Genomic DNA, 19,068 nt, shown 5'->3' with positions numbered 1-19,068 from the left:
ATAAAGTATGTAACGATTGTACACCTTTATATATCATACTCCCTCCGTCCCGCTCAAGATGCTACATATTCCTTTTTGGGCCGTCCCAACAAAGGTGCTACATTTCCATATTTGGAAAAAATAAGGGAATTTAAGCACTTAATTAACACTAATTAAGTATTTCTTTATTACATTCTCTCTCCTACTTTATCACTTTATTATCTTCTCTTTCTTACTTTATCACTTTCTCTCTCCTACTTTATCACTTTATTACCTTCTCTTTCTTACTTTATCACTTTCTCTCTCATACTTTATCACTTTATTATTACACACTTAAAACATTAATCTACAACTCCTTAAATCCCGTGCCGAAAGGTAAATGTAGCGTCTTGGCCGGGACGGAGGGAGTATAATATATGAAGCTGTGTATGTGTTGGTCTAACGGTGAATTGATTACCAAGATTTATATTTTTGTATTTCTTACATTTAATATCATAATATAATTCGTGTCTATGTTAATGGTGCGCATATATATCACATATATAGGGAAATAAATCAACTCTAATTTTTTTTTTTACTTGGGGGAGTTGGAAAGGGGGAGCAGTGAGGTTTAAACCCAGGATCTCACTGTTCACACACCAAAAATCGTACCGATTGGTGTCCCTTGAGGACAAATCAACTTTAATTTGAATAAACAAAATAAGGGTTAGTTGTCGGATAACTCAATATATACCCAAACTTTTTGTAACAGTTCAATTACAACACCAAACTTTTACTTTTTGCAATTATTACTTCTTCAATTTTTTCCATCAAAATTTTATTGAATATGTATCTCTAAAATGACGTAATTTTATTGATGAAAAAAATTGAGATTATGTAATTATAACATTTTAAATATCACATGAAAACTATTAAATTCAAATAAACAATGTCTTATTCCCGCCTACTAGAGAGAGAGAGAGAGAGAGGCAAGCAAATAAAGTTGGAATGTTTTGATGGGCGGTTGGTAAATGATGAAAGTGTGAGAAAAGCGTTGTCACTCAAAATCGTGCAATCATTCACAGAGAATAGAAACGCACTTTACTACCGCATGCATGGTTTTGACGCTATCTTAATTTCCTTTTTCACAACTATTTTCTACCACTTTACAACTTTCCTTCTTCTTATAAAAAAAATTATACTAGAAATTCAATAAATTGTTTGTATTCATTAACCACAAACAAACCGTAGCTTTGTTCTCATATATCGCTCAAGAATTAAAAATGACAAATGTTGCAACTAGCCTAACCGGATTAAGTTTTTAAAATCGAACACGATGTATATATAGTATATCAATGCTATCTCACAAAGGTATATGAGACTATTTTTCTTTAAAAAAGAGTTATATCATATATGGGACTCCCTCCAGGATTATTAAGAAAAATATATATTTAAACTTTTGTTTTATTTATATATGTACACAACACACACGTGCATGTGTGTATGTGAGTGAAAGTTGAGATAGTGCGGTCAAAAAACAATGCAAAACTAGGGAAGAAGAGACAAGCTTTCCATCAACCCTTCAAATGGCCCTCTTTTATTTTCAACTTTTTACCTTATTATTATTATTTGGAAATACCTACTACATAAATTTATCCATAGTTTGTTGTATTATGCGGATATTTCTGTTCTACCTAACTTATGTCGCAGAAACTCCAAATATATAATATATGGTGTACTATAGACACCCAAAAATATCCTCATACACCTAAATTTATGATGAAGATATTATTTACTTATTAATAAAAAAAACTATTTGAGGTTTATATAAGTTAATCGAACACCCTCTTTCTTTTCCTTAAAGTTGTAGTGCTACACGAAAAGGGCCTGTTAATTCACTTTTTCTTTTTAATAATAGGGCATTGTTAGTTAAACACAACAAAAGAAACAAAAATAAGTGTTGAGTGGAGATTTTTCCTCATAAAATAAAAATTTCGCTCCCTTCAAACCTTGGTGTTGCATTCATCCACGAAGATGATGCATTCACCGTAAATTGATCTTAATGATAGAGTGACTAAAAATGATTATCCGTTCTTATTTTATTTAGTGGTTCTTACTTGAATCTCTATACATAGAGAGAAATGCTCCGTTGAGAATTAATGAGAATGTGTTTGAACTCTCTCGAACAAGTCAACAATTTTGATGAATAAGTAAATAATTTTTATGAATAAGCATTTTGGTATGGGTTCAAATTCTGGAGGGGGCGGGATTTTCACCATATTAAATAGATACGCTTGTTCATCAATTTTATTAGCTTATTCGGATAATTTATTAATTTATACATTATTTTCAATTCTCAACGCATTTAACATTGTCAATAGAACCATCCCCTTTATACACATACACGTAACTTTTACATTCACGTGACATGTAATATATACTTCGACATGCTACCTAAATTGAATTGGATATCACTAAGCAAGCTGATCTGCCCTTCATATATATTTGTTTTATAAAATTATTATTATTATTATTATTATTATTATTATTATTATTATTATTATTATTATTATTATTATTATTATTATTATTATTAAGAAGAAGAAGAACGGGCATAGAGTGACAGAGATGCCACACACTATCTAACAAAAATATGATAAAACGATATACACACATACACTATTGTTGAAATTAAGCTTATATATAACTAATTAATATTTACTTTCAAAAGGAAGACCTTTTTCTACTTTTCATCTCTTAATAAGTGTGGAAGGTTCATTTAAACGTAAAAGATCGCACAAATCTCCTTTTTCACAAAACTAATGGCGGCTTACCTCATTTACTTTGGCATTATGTCACTAAAATATATAACACTACATTTTTGTTGGTGTCAATTCTAGAAAATAATCTAGGGTTAGGTTTAGTGTTAAGAGATAACTTAATTAATACATTTAACTTTTGATTTTTTAAGTTTAGTGAAATTCACGGTATATGCAATTCATGCATGCACTTGATGAATTTTAGAAAAAATATAATTTCAGGAATTGTTTCAATAGTATTTACGAAATTGAGAAAGAACATGAAGAAATTGAAGTATACATTGTATCAATTCCGTTTGACGGGGTCAAGATCTTTTAGACGATAATTATTTGGATCCAAACTCATATTCATTCGAAAGTATATATATTTATGAATATTTCATGGATATTATATAATGATTGAATCCGAACCTTAATTCATTTAACAAATCTTGATTTACCGACACCTTATAAAAACTTGAAGTGCAAGTGTTGCGAAAAGAGTGGGAAAGAGTTTTTCAAAAAGGTGCTAAAGATGAAAGCAATTAAATCTTGATCCTATAGTGCATTAATATTCCATTATTTACAATAAGCATCCCAACATGTTTCCATTAGTATATTATGTGCTGACACAACATATATATGGTGATGTACATAGGTGGAAAATAATATGCATTTCAAAATAAATAATTAATATTACAAAAGATTAACTAACAAAAAGCGATGAGAATATTCATGCACATATGTGAGTGTAGGTATATAGGACAAGATTAACCAAATTGGATTGGGTTAGAAAAAATAGAAAAATATTTGAAAGTGGGAATGTCACCTTGATCAAAAAGAGTTGCACCATTTCCCAATAATTGAGCCATTATTACCACCTAAAAGTTGCTTTCCTTTAAAATAATTACGTGATTAATATATTAAATTAAATAATGCTTCTATTCAGCCAAAGAGTCGTCGTTCCAGATTGCATGTCCAAGTTTGCTTTGCCATTGTGTTTGTAATAAATCAATTATAATTGTTTATTAAGGAAATAATTGTTATTTTCGTGAATGAATTACCAATAGCTAGCATATTATTCATTAACCTACTCTAAGCTTTATCGATTTTTTCTAACTGTATTTGGATTTGAATGCTAAAAAATTTAGCTTTAGCTCTCAAAATTAAAACAAAGATAGTTTTAATCTTCTACTCTTTTTAATAAAAAAATATAGAGAGCTTTATTTTAGATTTTCTTTATATGCATATTTGATATATTTTCTATATAATTAGATCTCTAATCTTAGGAGTTTATTGATTTAGTTATACCGAATAAATCCATATTTCCTAGAAATACATTTTTTTCAATTTATGTGGAATCGTCTTGTTTATAATTGTGAGGAATATACAATAAGATTTTGGGGAAATTATTTATATTATTTTATACGTAAAACTATTATAATGGTCTCGCACATGCTTATAAGATTAACTAAATGCAACATGCATGATCAATAATGAAAAATATTTCAGGAAATACATTTAGCGTTTCAATCTGTTTTCTAGGTTTTTTTTATATCTCTTACAAATGATTGTTTCACCGGAATTCACAGCTTCCGTTGTAATTATATAGGATTGTAAATGGAGTGACAGTAATTTATTAATTTAACAGTACAGAAGTGCAATAATTGTTCGTTAATTGCGGGATAAATTACTTAGATTAAATATAATTAGTGAATGAGTCAGCTTCACTAATTTTGCTATCATAAATTAATGGACGATTTGAAAACGAAGTTTGTAACGGAAAAGTAAATATAATTGGCAGACAGGATAGAGGATTCATATCAAATTTAATAGTATTTAGGATAAGAAATGAGCTAGATGAATTGTCTTCCAACAGATAATCCTTTAAGGAAATTAATTACATCAATTATTGATGAAAATATAAAGTGAAGATATATCTATGTTGAAAGGTCTTTTCAAATTAGAAAAAAGTTTCTGAACAAATCTCTTATTTATTGGTAAATAACTAATTATTTATTTAAATATCAGAAATTCGAAACACCGTCTATAACTATAGTGAATAATTACTTCATATGTCCCAATTTTTAGTATCCATTTGAGAGTGACACGAGTTTTAATAAAATGATTGAGTGTATTATGAGTGGAATAAGGTCTCACGTCTTTTATGTGGGTGTTAAAATAATTAATTAAAATGAAGTTTACTAAAAATATAAATAAATATTAAAATGTGGGACGTCCAAAAAAGAAAAGATAAATACTAAAAGTTGAGACAGATGGAGTATTTATTTAGAATCATCGATACTATAATTAGTTTTGCATTACAAAACTTAATGCTGATTTAAAATGGTTTGAACTAAGTCCGCAACTTCGCACCCAAAATTTATTGTTTGCTATTTCATCAAATATATATTTACAATTCATAATACTTCACACACACACACATAATATATATATATATATATATATATATATATATATATATATATATATATATATATATATATATATATATAATTAACACGTTTAAAATCATATGCATGATTAAATTCTCATTAAGATATATATTTAACTATAATAGCATCACTGTGTATTCAACTTTTTCCATCCAATTACGTATCGAGACTTGGCTAAACGACCCAGTACGTGTCAAAAGCTGTGAAAATTTTATCTTTTTGGTACCATATGTTTTTTATTTTGGTATCATAGTCAAAAATGATAACTTAATACATATTGTTTCACTTCAGTCCTGATTATATATATGGAATAACATGTTTTCTTCTAGTCAAAATCAAGTCGATTGTAATTTAAGGTTTTTATGTAATTTCTCAACATTGTTAGAGTAACAAATTTATTAGTTATCAAAACTTTACCTAATTCTAATTTTCTTAGTTTCAAAATTTTAACCTTTTATGTTTTCAAGTAAACTGGTAAAATGATTCTTTCCTAACTAAAAAATTTAGGTTTTTCCAAAAAAAAAAAAAAAAAAAACAACAACAACAACAAATTAATTAGGTCAAATATATTAATCTAACCCAATAATAGTATTTATTTTTAAGGGCAAATAGCGTCAAAATCCATGAAGTTAGGCACAATTCTCATTTTTCTTTTGATTTTAAAATCTCGTGTATAAATCCATGACCGTTGCTCCAATTATTGTTTTTCCTTTAATGACGTTTTTCGGCCATTAATTAGATGATGTGTCAAATACGTGTCACACTTATGCTGAGTAGATTAATTAGGGGCAAAACACTGTCGTTTTGCATCTGAATTAAATAACCCTATTTTGCAAAACATCGTCGTATTAAGGGCAAATGCTCAATCCCAACACTAACCAGAAACACCTACTTTCTATTTCTAGACACACAAGTGAAGAAGATCAAGAAGAAGAAATGGAAAATCCTTTCTCATTTGCAAGCCTCATGAGCACCAGCACCTCGTATGGGAGATAAGATCCTTCGATTAGCCTCGGATTGGCTGCTACTGCTCATCATCAACACAGAGATTAACATCGGACTTATCAAGTTCTTCGCATATTAGGCCCTTCGATTTCAACACCACTGTGGATCTTATCCCCTCGCAAAACAGCGACTAAAACAAGCGCAACTTAGTGTGATTTCATTCATGAATTCAGATAAATCTGGTATCATGGCAATTGTTTAGATTCGAAAATGAGAAAGTTTTGGGTATTTCTTCGTGAAGAACCCTAATTGAAGAGGGATTTGAGTTGATTTTGATTTAATCCCAAAAAATAATTAAAACGACGACGTTTAATGGTTTACTGAAACGCAATCGTTCTAGACACCGGGAAAATTAGCTTACATGTATATTTCGATTGCCATGTCAACATTATTTTGGGGGAATTTTAATTTTGTGAGAAAATTACAAATCGGATGCAAGTTCATGGAATTATACGCGAGATTTTAAGGTCAAGGGAAAAACGAGAATCGCGTCAAACTTTATGGATTTCGACAATATTTGCCCTATTTTTAAATCTAACCCAATAAATCACTATTTACAAAAATATACCCAATAAATTGAATTTCTTTTCAAAACTAAGTAACTAACGTAGGTCAACAATTGAGATGTCAAATTGTTAACCCCTGTTTTTTCTTTTAAGAGAGAGAGAGAGAGTTTATTGGCTATATTTTATGACACACACGCGCACACAATAATTCTAACTAAAGTTTATTGATATAAGGATTGAAATTAACAAATTGTAATTTCGATTTGTGAAATAATCATACATGATTATCAATGGTTTACTAAAAAGTTAAGTTTAAAAGTGAAAATTCCAATTTAAAATGTTATTAACTTTTTTAGATAACTAGGTTAGATTTCGTGTGCTCGACCCACCCAGGTTACACTTGAAAAGAAATTCAATTCATTGGGTATTTTTTATAAATATTGATTTATTAGGTTAGATTTAAAAATAAGTGTTATTATTGGGTTAGATTATTATATTTGGCCAAAATTTTATTTTTATTTATTTATTTATCTATTATTTTATTTTATTTTTACTTTTTTAAAAAAATTTATTTTATTTTTACTTGGGGGATGAGGAGTTGGTACCGCTTGGATATATCCAAAATAAAATTTGGACCTAACAATTTTAAGAAATTGAATAGAAACCTCATACTACTGTCGACTTAACTCTAACAATATATATTCCTGGGATACCACTCGCAAAAGCAGTGTACCAAAATTGATGAAAGACCAAAAGTAATGTACCAAATAGGCAAATTTTTTTTCATAAGACAAAACTTCATGTGCGGATGAATGTACCTTGCGGATGGACAAATTGACAAATTATCTTGAAAACAAGGGGCAATTTTTATTTTGCCATCTAACTAAATAAAATACAAACCTGACTAAAAAATGTCAAATATCTTGCAAAAAAGAATTACATTTTCTTCACTTATATGCGAGTTTGATCCATCCATACGAGTTCACCTCTATTCAAAATAAATTGGAACACTTGACGAATAACCAACGCTAAAAAGTAGAGTCGATATTGGAGATTTCATAGGAAAAAAGTTTTATTTCCTAAATTTATTTCAATTTCATAATCATGTGTTTAGTAGTACATGCTAAAAGCATGTCATTGATTTCTCGAACGCGCAACAAAAAATTATAGATTTCGTCTAAGTGCAAGTGAGAGAAGCTCAAGATTAAAAAACACATGACAAGTGGAGATTTCCTTTTTTAGAGAAAAGTAGAGGATTCAAATTACGCTAATGAAGACTGTCCAAAGAGATAGATCATATTTCATGGTGATGGCAATAGCAAGAATAAAATGAAGTATTCAAGACCAGGAAAATCCCGTCTCAGTACGTATAATATGGCATCATACACATCTTAAGTTAAACCTAATACACACTACATGTAAACAGGTTTCAACTGCCGACGAATTCCCTGGCACTTTTTATTACCTGATAGGCGTAGGGCGACGACTTGCGTATCCCCATCTTCAAGTCGATCAGATGGACGATTGTAGAGTGGATTGTGAAACTCCGGTTTGACTGTGCCCAAGTTCTGCAACCAGAAACGATCTCTTACAGGCAGAAATGACGCATAAAAGGCAGAAGGAGACGTAGCATGGATGAGCTATTTCGTGAGATGGGGGAATTGAACAAGGTCATGCAAACTATATTAATTAGACGACTAGTCACTAAACAAGATCAAAATTGTTCAATCCATCAAAGTATATGGTGGATTAAGTATTACTTTTTTCTGTCTAAGTTATCGCCCAAAGTAAACACTCCCCAAGATGAAAGATTTTGACCAGCGCTAAGGATCGGGCTATACTGGTGCATCATCAAAATTTTAGCATCAAGAAGCTTGTTATAGGAAATGCTGCTGATTACACAAGTGAGAGGAAACTAAAGCGAGACAGGTTTATGAGGTGATGTATGGTGTATGAATAGGAGGATAATGGAGAAAATTGAACTCACTTGATGAGGCAAGCACTGGTAAGGAGACGTAGCTGGGGCATGTCGATGAAGTAACTATGCCACTGTTTGTGGTGGTTTTAATTTCACAATCACGAGGCTGCAAAAATAACTTTAGTCAAACCAGGCATAAATCGCTCAAAGGAGAAACAAACAAAATGGTAGAGATTGATATAGTAATAATAGCTTTTACAGACTGAAAAGAAATAAGGCATCCTTTAAATAAATAAAAAAATTAGCAAGTTATAAAAATTTCAGACAAGTCAGTATAATCAGCAGTCCAATTAAGTCTAAGGAGAAATAGAAAGTAAGATAAGGTTGGGAAAAATAAATAACAAGCAACTAATCCGAATGAATATATATATATCGGGCTTGCAGAAAAACTAAAGGAATTCAGAAAATATAGATACACGGTCTGACCTTAAAAGTCTTATCGAAGCATAAGTAAATTTCCTCCAAAGCATCACCCGAACATTCAACTTCTGGAGTTGCCTGGAAAGCATTTTGAATGGCTGAAATAATGCCTCCTACGGGATATTTTTCAGAGTTTGATGCTACATATCCTTCATCTGCCAGAAACTCCTGCACAGTGAAAAAAAATATATCAATCATGGTGGGGTGACTTATAGATGAAAAATTACATATTGCAAACTTAGTTAAAAACTACAAGAGTAACGTCTAGCCAGGAAAATAAAACATGCATAGCTGTGATTGCTACAGCACAGTCTGAAATGTTATTCTCCAATTATATACGCAGTATTCTGTGGTGACAAAACTTGTATGAGAAATTCACTGCTTGACTCCAATGGAGGTAATTCCTCTTCTTCGCCAATATATATTGATAACCTGTAATTGTCTGGAAAGATTATCCCCTGGCAGCAAGTCTCTTAGAGAAACCGGCCCATATTAAAGGCAAATAAGCTAATACGGGGCCCTTGGTTAATATCTTTTGATAAGTATTGCAATGGAATAATTTTTAATAAGGGATGTAGCTAATGGAATCCCTCAATCAGAATCCTACATACCAAGCACCATCAATCGGAATCCCTCACATATATCAACTCCATTTTCATTACCCAACCAAGCACCACCCTTAGTAGTTTCCTAGACGTGTCTCCATAGGCATACCTATATAGCATACATTTGAACTCTGTTGTGGGGTACTGAATATGTGCCTATTTACTTAAACTATGGTTTGGGTTTGTTAAAGCTCCTAAAAAAAGAGATAAAGAGGAGTGTGGAGATATATGAGTGGCTTGCGCCACCTTGTATACTCTTAAGAATACTAAGGAAAAGTTCAAAACAAACTTTGCGGATGCTTAGAAATGTCCGAGTGACTATCTTTTGGCTCCTCCTTATGACTGAGTCAACCCCCACCCTCGCCCTCGAGTTTTCCTCGTTGTGGTTGTTTTCCCTTCGGGTATGCCTGAGTGTAGTTTGTAATTTACTTAGTTCTTTTCTTTTTCATTTATTTAATAAAGTATTTTTCATCTTTAAAAAAAAAAAAAAGAGGAGGGTGGAGATGGATCTTCTTTGAGATGTCCATAATTTTGTTTCAAGATTGGAGAGCGCAAAATAGAAGTGAAGATGCTGACATTGACAGATCCATTCACTGGCACATGCTATACTTTAATACTCCCTCCGTCCGCCAAGATTATGGCAATTTGCTTGGGCACGAGATTTAATAAAATTGGTGATGATTTTGATGTAGTGGAGAAAGGGTCCCACCACTTTATGAGATGAGTGGTTGAGATTGAATTTTGAGTGATTTTTTGTAAATAAAAAGTGCTAGTAAGAATAAAATATTAAAGAGGATGGTGGGACCATTGCCATAAAAGGAAAGTGACATAATCTTGGCGGACGTCCGATATAGTAATTGTTACATAATCTTGGCGGACGGAGGGAGTAGTATTAACTAGCCTGTCGTCCATGTAGACCATATCTTTAATAAGAGAATGCTCAAACAACTGTCCCTAAGAAGCAGCTCCCTAAAGTTGTACTTTATGAAGTTGACAGGTGATTACTACTCATTAACAGGCAAACAAAGCTCTTATTAATATGAGTGAACAATGCAATAGACTAGATATCCATGATTGTACATAAGTAACAATCCTGAACAAAGACATGCAGAATTTTCGAGGGGCAAAGTCAAACACCAACAGTTTAATGGGAGAGGGCCATCTTACCGTGACATTATACTTGAAGTACAAATTAAGAGTTGTTACAAAGTAATTGTATTCATCTCCTGTTACTGAAGCAGCACAAGTTCCATGTTTTTCTGCAGGCCACATGAATAAAGAAAAGAAGTTAGGTGCTTCTGCAGTAAATGTAGTTACTTTTACAACATATAAGAATATATATATATATATATATATATATATATATGTATGTAGGGAAAGGCTACAGTAAAAACAGCTCTTAAAATAAAAAATACAAACCAACAAAAATGTATGAATTTTATGTAGAAAATGTATGAATTAGAAGGTATGAATTGCAAAAAATAATTTTTTTGCTGCCTATGGGATTCGAACTCGGGATCATGAATTTACCCAACAAGGTGATGAATCAACCGTAGATCTTGATGATCTAAGGGCTAAAAATGGTTCCTATTTTATATGCTAAGATGTGTTTTTATTTTAGCTCACCCCCATATATATATATATATATGAAATCTCATAGCTACTAGGAACATGGTAAAATCCAGATTGAGACACAAGAAGGGTATGCACAACAGCACTTTGGTTAGTATGCGGTATCGACACGTAATCCCTAGTGAAAATGCATACAGTTGAGAAGTGCATTTGACTTGATAATTAGAAAATGCATGAAATTAAAACTTCTAACAATAATTTAAGGAGAACAATGCATTCCTGTTACAAGAAGTAAATATCATTAATTTATTTTTGTAAAATAGTACTCCATTAGATATAGAACTAGAAGTAGTAAGATGATTAGACAGATTGCAGAAACTGAAGCGAAGCATGGAACATTTCCATTAATTTACATATATCTGCTCATAAATTAATGGAACATTCCATTAATTTACAAATATCTGGTCAAAGAATTTTCAAGCATCTTAATCATTTGCCATTTATGACATAATTTGGTCTATCTATGTTTCTTGCATTATGAGGTCAGGTTGCTGAGAAATAGAACAGAGGTGGAGGTGAATATAGGATGATATCAATATTATTGCACAAATCCAATCACACTTTGTCGGTATCATTCAAGAATGCTGCATAGAATCTAGTTCTGGCCTAGTCTGGTGGGGAAAAACAACTAAAGTGACTACAAGAGAAATAACTTTTTATGCCATACCAAGGATTAAGCAAGTGCAATTGTTAAGCGTATTCAGGAACTCTATCTCAAATCAGTGTGTGTATGATAACCTTTCTCAGATGAAAAAAAAAAAAAAAAAAAAAACTGTGATGCAACAAAATGAGAATCTGTACTTGAAGAGATGCTTACCCCACTTTTTTCCAGACAATCGCAGTCCAAAAATGGCAGAAAGAAAGAAGAGCTTATTAGTTACATTAATATTATAAAAAATTCTTAAGTCCAGAAAAGATAAGTAACCAACCTCATGTTCCCAAAATAATCCTTTTCCACCATAGCAGTTCTTTGAATCACTGCAGCTTAAAGTTGGCCAGTACTTATACAGTGCGTTACGCAATGTTGCAATCTGCATATTTCAATAAGATAGTGGTGATGATGATGATGATAAGTTTTTAGAAAGGACAGTGGTTATTTTAAACGCATCCAATTCCAGGTGTGGCCTAAGAATTATTACTGGAAAAGTTGAGTTTAACTAAATCACCCAGTCAAGAAACAAGGAGTCTGAGAACACAAATTTTAGGAATATATGAAAGTAAAGAGCCCTGAAATATGGTAGAGGAACAGTAAAGTTGGAAAAACCACCCATGAAAACACTCGCTCCCCCCTCCCCCCAAACCAAAATCCTGCTTAATGATCTATTAACTGGATAAATGGTTGAAGTTCAAACGGGACCATACATTTTATTCATATCAAGCCAGTGAAGCTTCTAGGAAATTTTCTTACTCGGGATATCAAACAACGATACATCCAGGGAGTCTAGATAAGGAACTAATATCTTAATTATTACAAGAAAACAAAACAACGATCGTGTTCGGACATGAACATTTAACATTATGACACCTGTTCAAAGGCTCAAGGTTATCCCTGCCAGTGACCAATGTAACTTCCTTTCTTTACAAGAAATCAAATGATGAGACACTACTAAGTGCACGAGTGTTCATACTCCACTTCTCTTTCCCTTTGCCCGAATCAAAGGGCACAAAAATCTTATTTGGAAATAAGCACATAAAAATTCATACTCAAAACTGTATAAAATTTGTACCTGTGTAGCATCAAATTTTTTACCCGAGCAACATGAAGGCCAAGTTCCATCATTGTAATCAGCCCAAAGTCCATCTGCGAAGAAAAAAATCACATCTGGTCATCTAAACTGCATCACTAAAGTGAATAACAAGTTCACGTAACAGTATTTGTATCCCAATTTTTCTTGCTGTATAACATTCTGTGTATATTTGGTTGCTAACGCAGTACTCCTAATTGAAAAACAAAGATATGCATAGAGTCTAGTTTTGAATGTAAACCATTTAAATCAATGCACTTACGTATTGTAAATCCCGTCGGGCTATTTGACCTGCACAAATAAATAAAATTAGAAAATGTGAAGTTAAGGTTCATAGCACCGAGCAAAAATCAATATATATCCCTTTATCCTAACAAATCTGAATAAACATAAAAACAGCTCCGAAATCAATCTACACGAACCAAATATCGACGGACGAAGCTGAAAGCAACACGCAGGTTTTCGGGATCGGGAGACATAACAACAATTAACAAAGAACACTGAAATTACCCTCGACAGCAGCCATTTTGGGCACAACATTTACTAGTTTTGCGGCAGTAGGTGCCCGGCCATTGGAGAGCGAGCTTGAAGTAGTCGAACACTCTCTGCTCGCTAACTCCTCTCAGCAGCAATTGTCCTTCAACGTCGCCGCCATTAGCTTCCGCGACGTAAATTAGTCCAATCCATAGAACCACTGCAAAAATTAGGGATCGGGTTGCGAATTTGAGCAGCGCGGTGAGGAGAGAAGGCATGATCGTGTTGCGTGAGAATGGTGCGTTTGAATTGCGTGATGAAATGAGTCTCCACGCCCACGGAGATGTTTATTTAAGGCGAGAGTCCATGACTTTTGGACTGTTATTGCAGATGCAGAGTTGGTTGGTTAGTTAATGCTTCTCTAATAATTTTGTATTCCCCTCAAATAAAAATAATTTTGTATTTTTCATTTTTACCCATTCATAAATTACGATGGAATATTCAGAGGTATCAAGGCATAATGGTTGTCGAATACGTAGTCATGTGTGTGATCTTCGCATTTGACCATACAAGTAACGTGACACGATTCACCCCATAAAAAGAAATGGACAATTTACGTGGCACGCTTCAAAAAGAGAATATTATAAGAGGCCAAATTTGAAATAATTATTATAAATAGTGTAACTCAATAGTTAATCACCAAGTTAATTTGTAAAAAATTTAATTAATTTTTATAATTTCGCACAAAATTATCTTTACTTTCTTCCTCCCTTTTTTTTTTTCCTCTCAAATTCCTTATCATCTGCGTCAAGTCATATTTTTTTCGATTCATCACCCCTATCAATAGTCGACGCCTCATCCAAATTCGACGATAACATTGTTTGGCTCTTCATAATTCGGCGAATTCTATCGTCATCGTTGCATCGTAACCTCTATTCTTTATATTGTAAATTTGCAGATCTAACCCAAATATGTGATATTTAGTTTGAGATCTATGACAAAAATGAAGATTTAGTTCAAATATTTTGTTAGATCTAACAGAGACGTGAGATTTCGTATTATTTTGCTCATTTGATTCGCTATGATTGCTTTTTCTCTTAAAAACATTTGGCCCTTTTTTAGGGGGACAAACGACACGAATTTAGTTTATTCGAACCATTTGTATCAAATACTGGATCAAATGACATGCTAGAACGTTGCATTCCACGATTGGTACGAATAACCATCATTCGTACCGGGTGTACCATATATTTAACTATATTTAAAATACAGTTGAACAAAATATCAAGATAAATATGAAAAATAAGTATTTTAATAGACAATGTCAAAAACGAACTTAACAAGTATTTGAATGGAGATGATGATCGAAAAAATATATTCAGAGAGGAAATCATATTGCTGAATTGAAATTGGAGAACGGGCTAACACATAAAATCGGATAAGATAACACAATAAATCATATTCAGGCCAGCCAAAAATACCAACACCCCACGCCATCCCCGGATAAAATAATTGAAATCGGGATAAAGAGAAACACATATCAGAGAGATGAAGAGGTAAGAGAGATGGAGAGAGAGAAAGAGAGAGAGTTGAGGTAAGTTATGTATAAGTCAAAGTAAAGGCAATTTGATCTGTCTTACTATGAATAACTATTGATTTTCACTTACTTATTTGACCATTTAACACCATCAACACAAATTATAATTTATATTATAAATTATTATTTACTTAATAAATATATGGTGAATGATTGATTAATTTAACGTACATGTACTATATTGTTATAGTCAATGTTGACTCTGACAATGTTGGGTTGAATGTTGATAACATTTCTGAGAACCAGCCAACATTCTGAAATCTGTCTTGAAGTTGTACTTTGACTCTCCGTTGGTAACTGTACATAATTAATATTTACCTTCCTTTCACGTTTTATTATTCTTTGGTACTAGAATAAAGGTTTTGTGGCAATTGATCACGTTTTTAATAAGTGGAAAGGTGGTTAATCATGGTCCAAAGAGGTGGGCAATTTGTTCCTATTTTTCAGGACCCATAACATTCGTGGCTGGTCGACTGGCAGTTTTCAGAAGAGGATTGCAGCGGTTATAGGAAGCTTTTGAAAGTGGAAAGTAGTGCTAACTAACCACGACTTGGAGGCCTATAAAAGTAGCAAGAAGCATCTCTCATTCTTACATTTTGGACGTGCAATTTCTGCGACCTAACATTCACTCACAACCAACTCGTCATTTTCCTGCTGCAAACATGACATCAGTTCTTCAAGGATTGCTTTGACGAAAGAGGCTTAAGCAGCTAATCTGTAAAGTCTCACTTTATATTGACGGGAGGTCAAGAGCAAGAATTGAAGTACAGAACATTGGAGTGCAACAAGTTGTTCTTTGTCCGAGTAACTTTTGTTATCTCGGCTGTTTTATTTTTCTGTGTTGATTCAACATTTTAGTACAAAGAGCAGATAAGTAGATTTATATTAGGCAGCCAATCTGTAAAGATAGATTACCATAGAGTAGGGTTGTCTAATTGGTTATCGGATTTTGGATAATCCGTTAACCAAACCGAAATTTACGGGTTTGGGTATCCAATAACCGAATTTTTTGGGTATCGGTTCGGTTTCGGGTATCATTTTTAAAAAAATTTCGGGTATCGGTTAACCCAATAACCGAAACGGGTTAACTGAAATAACCGAAAATTATTTAATAAATTATTTAATATATATATTATATATATTTTAATTATTAATTCATTAATTTATTTATTTTTATTTAAAAATCGAGTCTTAGCTAAAATAAAATTATGATATGTTTAAAGTTTAAGAATAAGCTTTAGTCTAGTGTATCAAGTTGCTTTGTGTATTTTATAGAGACTAAGGTTCAAATCCTCTATCTAGCAAATTATTTGAATTTTAATTTTTTAAATGGGTATTTTGGATACCCAAATAACCGAATCGGGTAACCGAAGCGGTTATTGGGTAACCGAACACCTAAAACGGTTCGGGAACGGTTAGTGAAATATGGCAATTTCGAGTTCGGGTAACCGAAAATTCGGGTATGGGGGTAACCGAACCCGAACCGATCGACAGCCCTACCAGAGAGATATCAATCTATACTGTATATTGTTGATGATCATAGTGAATTTAGCCTTCAGACACTCACGAGTTATATTTATATAATCCATTAAAAAGTATTCATGTGTGTTACTCATTTCCAGGGGATCACTCATCCTGAAATTGCTTCAAGCCAAACACGCTTAATCTTGGAGTTTCTTCCACATGAGCACCAGAAAAGAAGATGCATCTTGTTGATATAAGTAGCCCAATCAAACCCTTTAAACTCTCCTTGAATATGTCGTCTCATTCTAACATATTCTCGGAATCCCTCTCGTTCGGGTGTGTTTCGATTCATCCCTGCGCCTCTCCGCTTGGAAGTACTTTTAATTGAAGCCGCTCCTTGTCCGTGCCTCTTTTGCACCGATGATCACTCCGCACTTCGTCCCGGGGCGTCACAGACTCACAGTTAGTGTTTCAACGAGCTCTATATATTTTATTTTGACGACTGCACGGCACTATCAATTACTTGCGTGGTACAGTCGTTGATGATGATAGGTTTGCATATAATCTTGGTTTGGCAAATTCAATGTCAATAACTCAATAATTGTATGTTCATACAAATAGTTAATCCTATAACAATTTGAACAAATAAGGTGCTTTAAGACAAATTATGTTACGCTTATTTATAGTAAAACACGAAGAAACTTTTTTTGGTAGGCTCAAAATACTAGTAAGAAACTTGAGAAAGGCACTATGGCGATATTTATTTGTGTTACTTGAAAAAAAAAAAATCTCAAATGCATGTTATATCTTCCATTGTATGTTTGTGTTGGAGAAGAAAGGGGAAGAGAAAGTTAGTCAACATGATTTTGATAACGACGTTAACTCGTTTATTAATAGATGGGTCCTCCTCTTGTTACGGCAACTTGTTGGAATTTTATTGAAAAAATTTAAGGCTATTGATTGATATATGGATTTTGAGAATATTCACGAGATCTTGTTGTGACATATTTTAAGAGAACGGTGCCTGAAAAACGTTTTAAAATGGCTGAAAACGTGAGATATATATATATGGATTTGTGATTTCTATATGGTTTCTTTAAAAAAAAATAAAATTATACTAATAAGTTGTCATTTTTTAACTAATAATTTATTCAAACAGTAAAACTACGTCGTATTAGTTATACATGAACATGATCAGATAATTTTTGCTTGAAAAATGAAAACTACTAGTAATTAATAAGGGCATTGTAAATGTCGAATAATCGAAAGATGTTCCAATTGCAACAGTTTACAAGTCATACGAAAATTGTATAGTGAGTAAACATTGTGTTATAATACTCCCTCCGTCCCATCTATTTTGAGACAATTTTTATTTTGGACATTTCACCTATCTTGAGACATTTCTTTATTTGGTAAATGTTTTACCTTTTATTAACATTTTCACTTTTACACATACTACACTTAACACACTAAATACTAATTTCTTAAATTTCGTGTCCAAAAATTTTATTTCAAGATAGATGGGACAAATCCATTCAGTTTCAAGTAAAAAAAAAAAATCCATTCAGGTTTGAAAAGAGAGTTTTTATAAAAAAACAAAGAGTTTACATATACTTTTTCTTTTGATTGTGTTTGAACTATGATGTTATGAATTTCTAGATATGATTATGTATTAGATTTTCATTTTCAATGACGAATCCCATACCTTTTTGTAGCCAATATTATCAAATCTATATATACTTATTGCCAAAGGGCTTTGTTTTATAAAAAATTAAATTATTTATTATATTTATTATACTTTTAATTTAAGAAGAGTATATAATGTAATACTATGATACTATAATTGTGGTGTTAAAATAAAAATATATGAAATTAAAAATATATTTATTATTTTGTTTTATAAAAATATATTTATTATTTTGTGTTTTGCTATTTACATTATTTATTTGCTTTTTAGCAAAACTAAGTATATTATATTGAACTATTACATGAATGAAAATTTAAAAAATTTCACATTCTATATGTAAATTTAACAAATAAATTATATATATAAATGATATATGTATCAAATGTGTCCTAAATAGGAGTATATGCAAATAGATAAGTTATATTATATCAAAGATACTGTTTTTTTCTTGAAACAAAAAAGCAAGCGGAAAAATGAAAGAGAACGGAAAATTTTCACGTTCTCTATGTATTTAAACAAATAAAACAAATGAGCCGACTATAGTTCTGAGCTCGACGTGTCAGCTCGAGTCGCCTTGATAAAACAAATGAGCCGACTATGTATTTAGACGAACTTGAACACTTTACATCTGTAATTCAAAGCCCCGGTGAGTGTTATCAAATTCATTACTAATCTGCAAAGGAAGTTTCTTTGGGGGGAAATGATAATAAAAACAAGATTGCTTGGGTTAGGTGGGCTGACTT

General features: G+C 32.1%; 2 protein-coding genes across 2 annotated transcripts in view; both read right to left on the bottom strand.

The window, feature by feature from the left end:
• LOC130992114 (nucleolar complex-associated protein 2) overlaps window positions 1–19,068 on the bottom strand; it is an 884,658-nt gene that overhangs the window by 602,953 nt on the left and 262,637 nt on the right. The gene's annotated exons all lie outside the window — the stretch shown is intronic.
• On the bottom strand, window positions 7,999–14,025 carry LOC130992161 (ribonuclease 2-like). Its single transcript, XM_057916691.1, has 8 exons — window positions 13,614–14,025; window positions 13,366–13,394; window positions 13,086–13,159; window positions 12,284–12,389; window positions 10,894–10,985; window positions 9,128–9,289; window positions 8,711–8,807; window positions 7,999–8,291 (listed from the first exon to the last, which is right to left on the bottom strand). Exons 1-8 carry the CDS (start codon window positions 13,853–13,855, stop codon window positions 8,236–8,238), a joined length of 858 nt encoding a protein of 285 aa, XP_057772674.1. The 5' UTR covers window positions 13,856–14,025; the 3' UTR covers window positions 7,999–8,235.

Source organism: Salvia miltiorrhiza, chromosome 7 (genome assembly GCF_028751815.1).
Source record: "Salvia miltiorrhiza cultivar Shanhuang (shh) chromosome 7, IMPLAD_Smil_shh, whole genome shotgun sequence".
Taxonomy (NCBI): Eukaryota; Viridiplantae; Streptophyta; class Magnoliopsida; order Lamiales; family Lamiaceae; genus Salvia; species Salvia miltiorrhiza.
The sequence above is the reverse complement of the archived record's forward strand: the minus strand, read 5'-3'. Positions and strand labels throughout refer to the sequence as shown.

Bases quoted from the DNA above. Each gene is read 5' to 3' on its own strand.
- LOC130992161 (XM_057916691.1), bottom strand. From the start codon at position 13,855: ATGCCTTCTCTCCTCACCGCGCTGCTCAAATTCGCAACCCGATCCCTA. The intron at 10,986-12,283 runs GTTACTTATCTT...TGTGGCCTGCAG, and splicing joins ATTTTGGGAACATGAGGTTG to AAAAACATGGAACTTGTGCT. The intron at 8,808-9,127 runs GTCAGACCGTGT...TTATTTTTGCAG, and splicing joins GCTTCGATAAGACTTTTAAG to CCTCGTGATTGTGAAATTAA.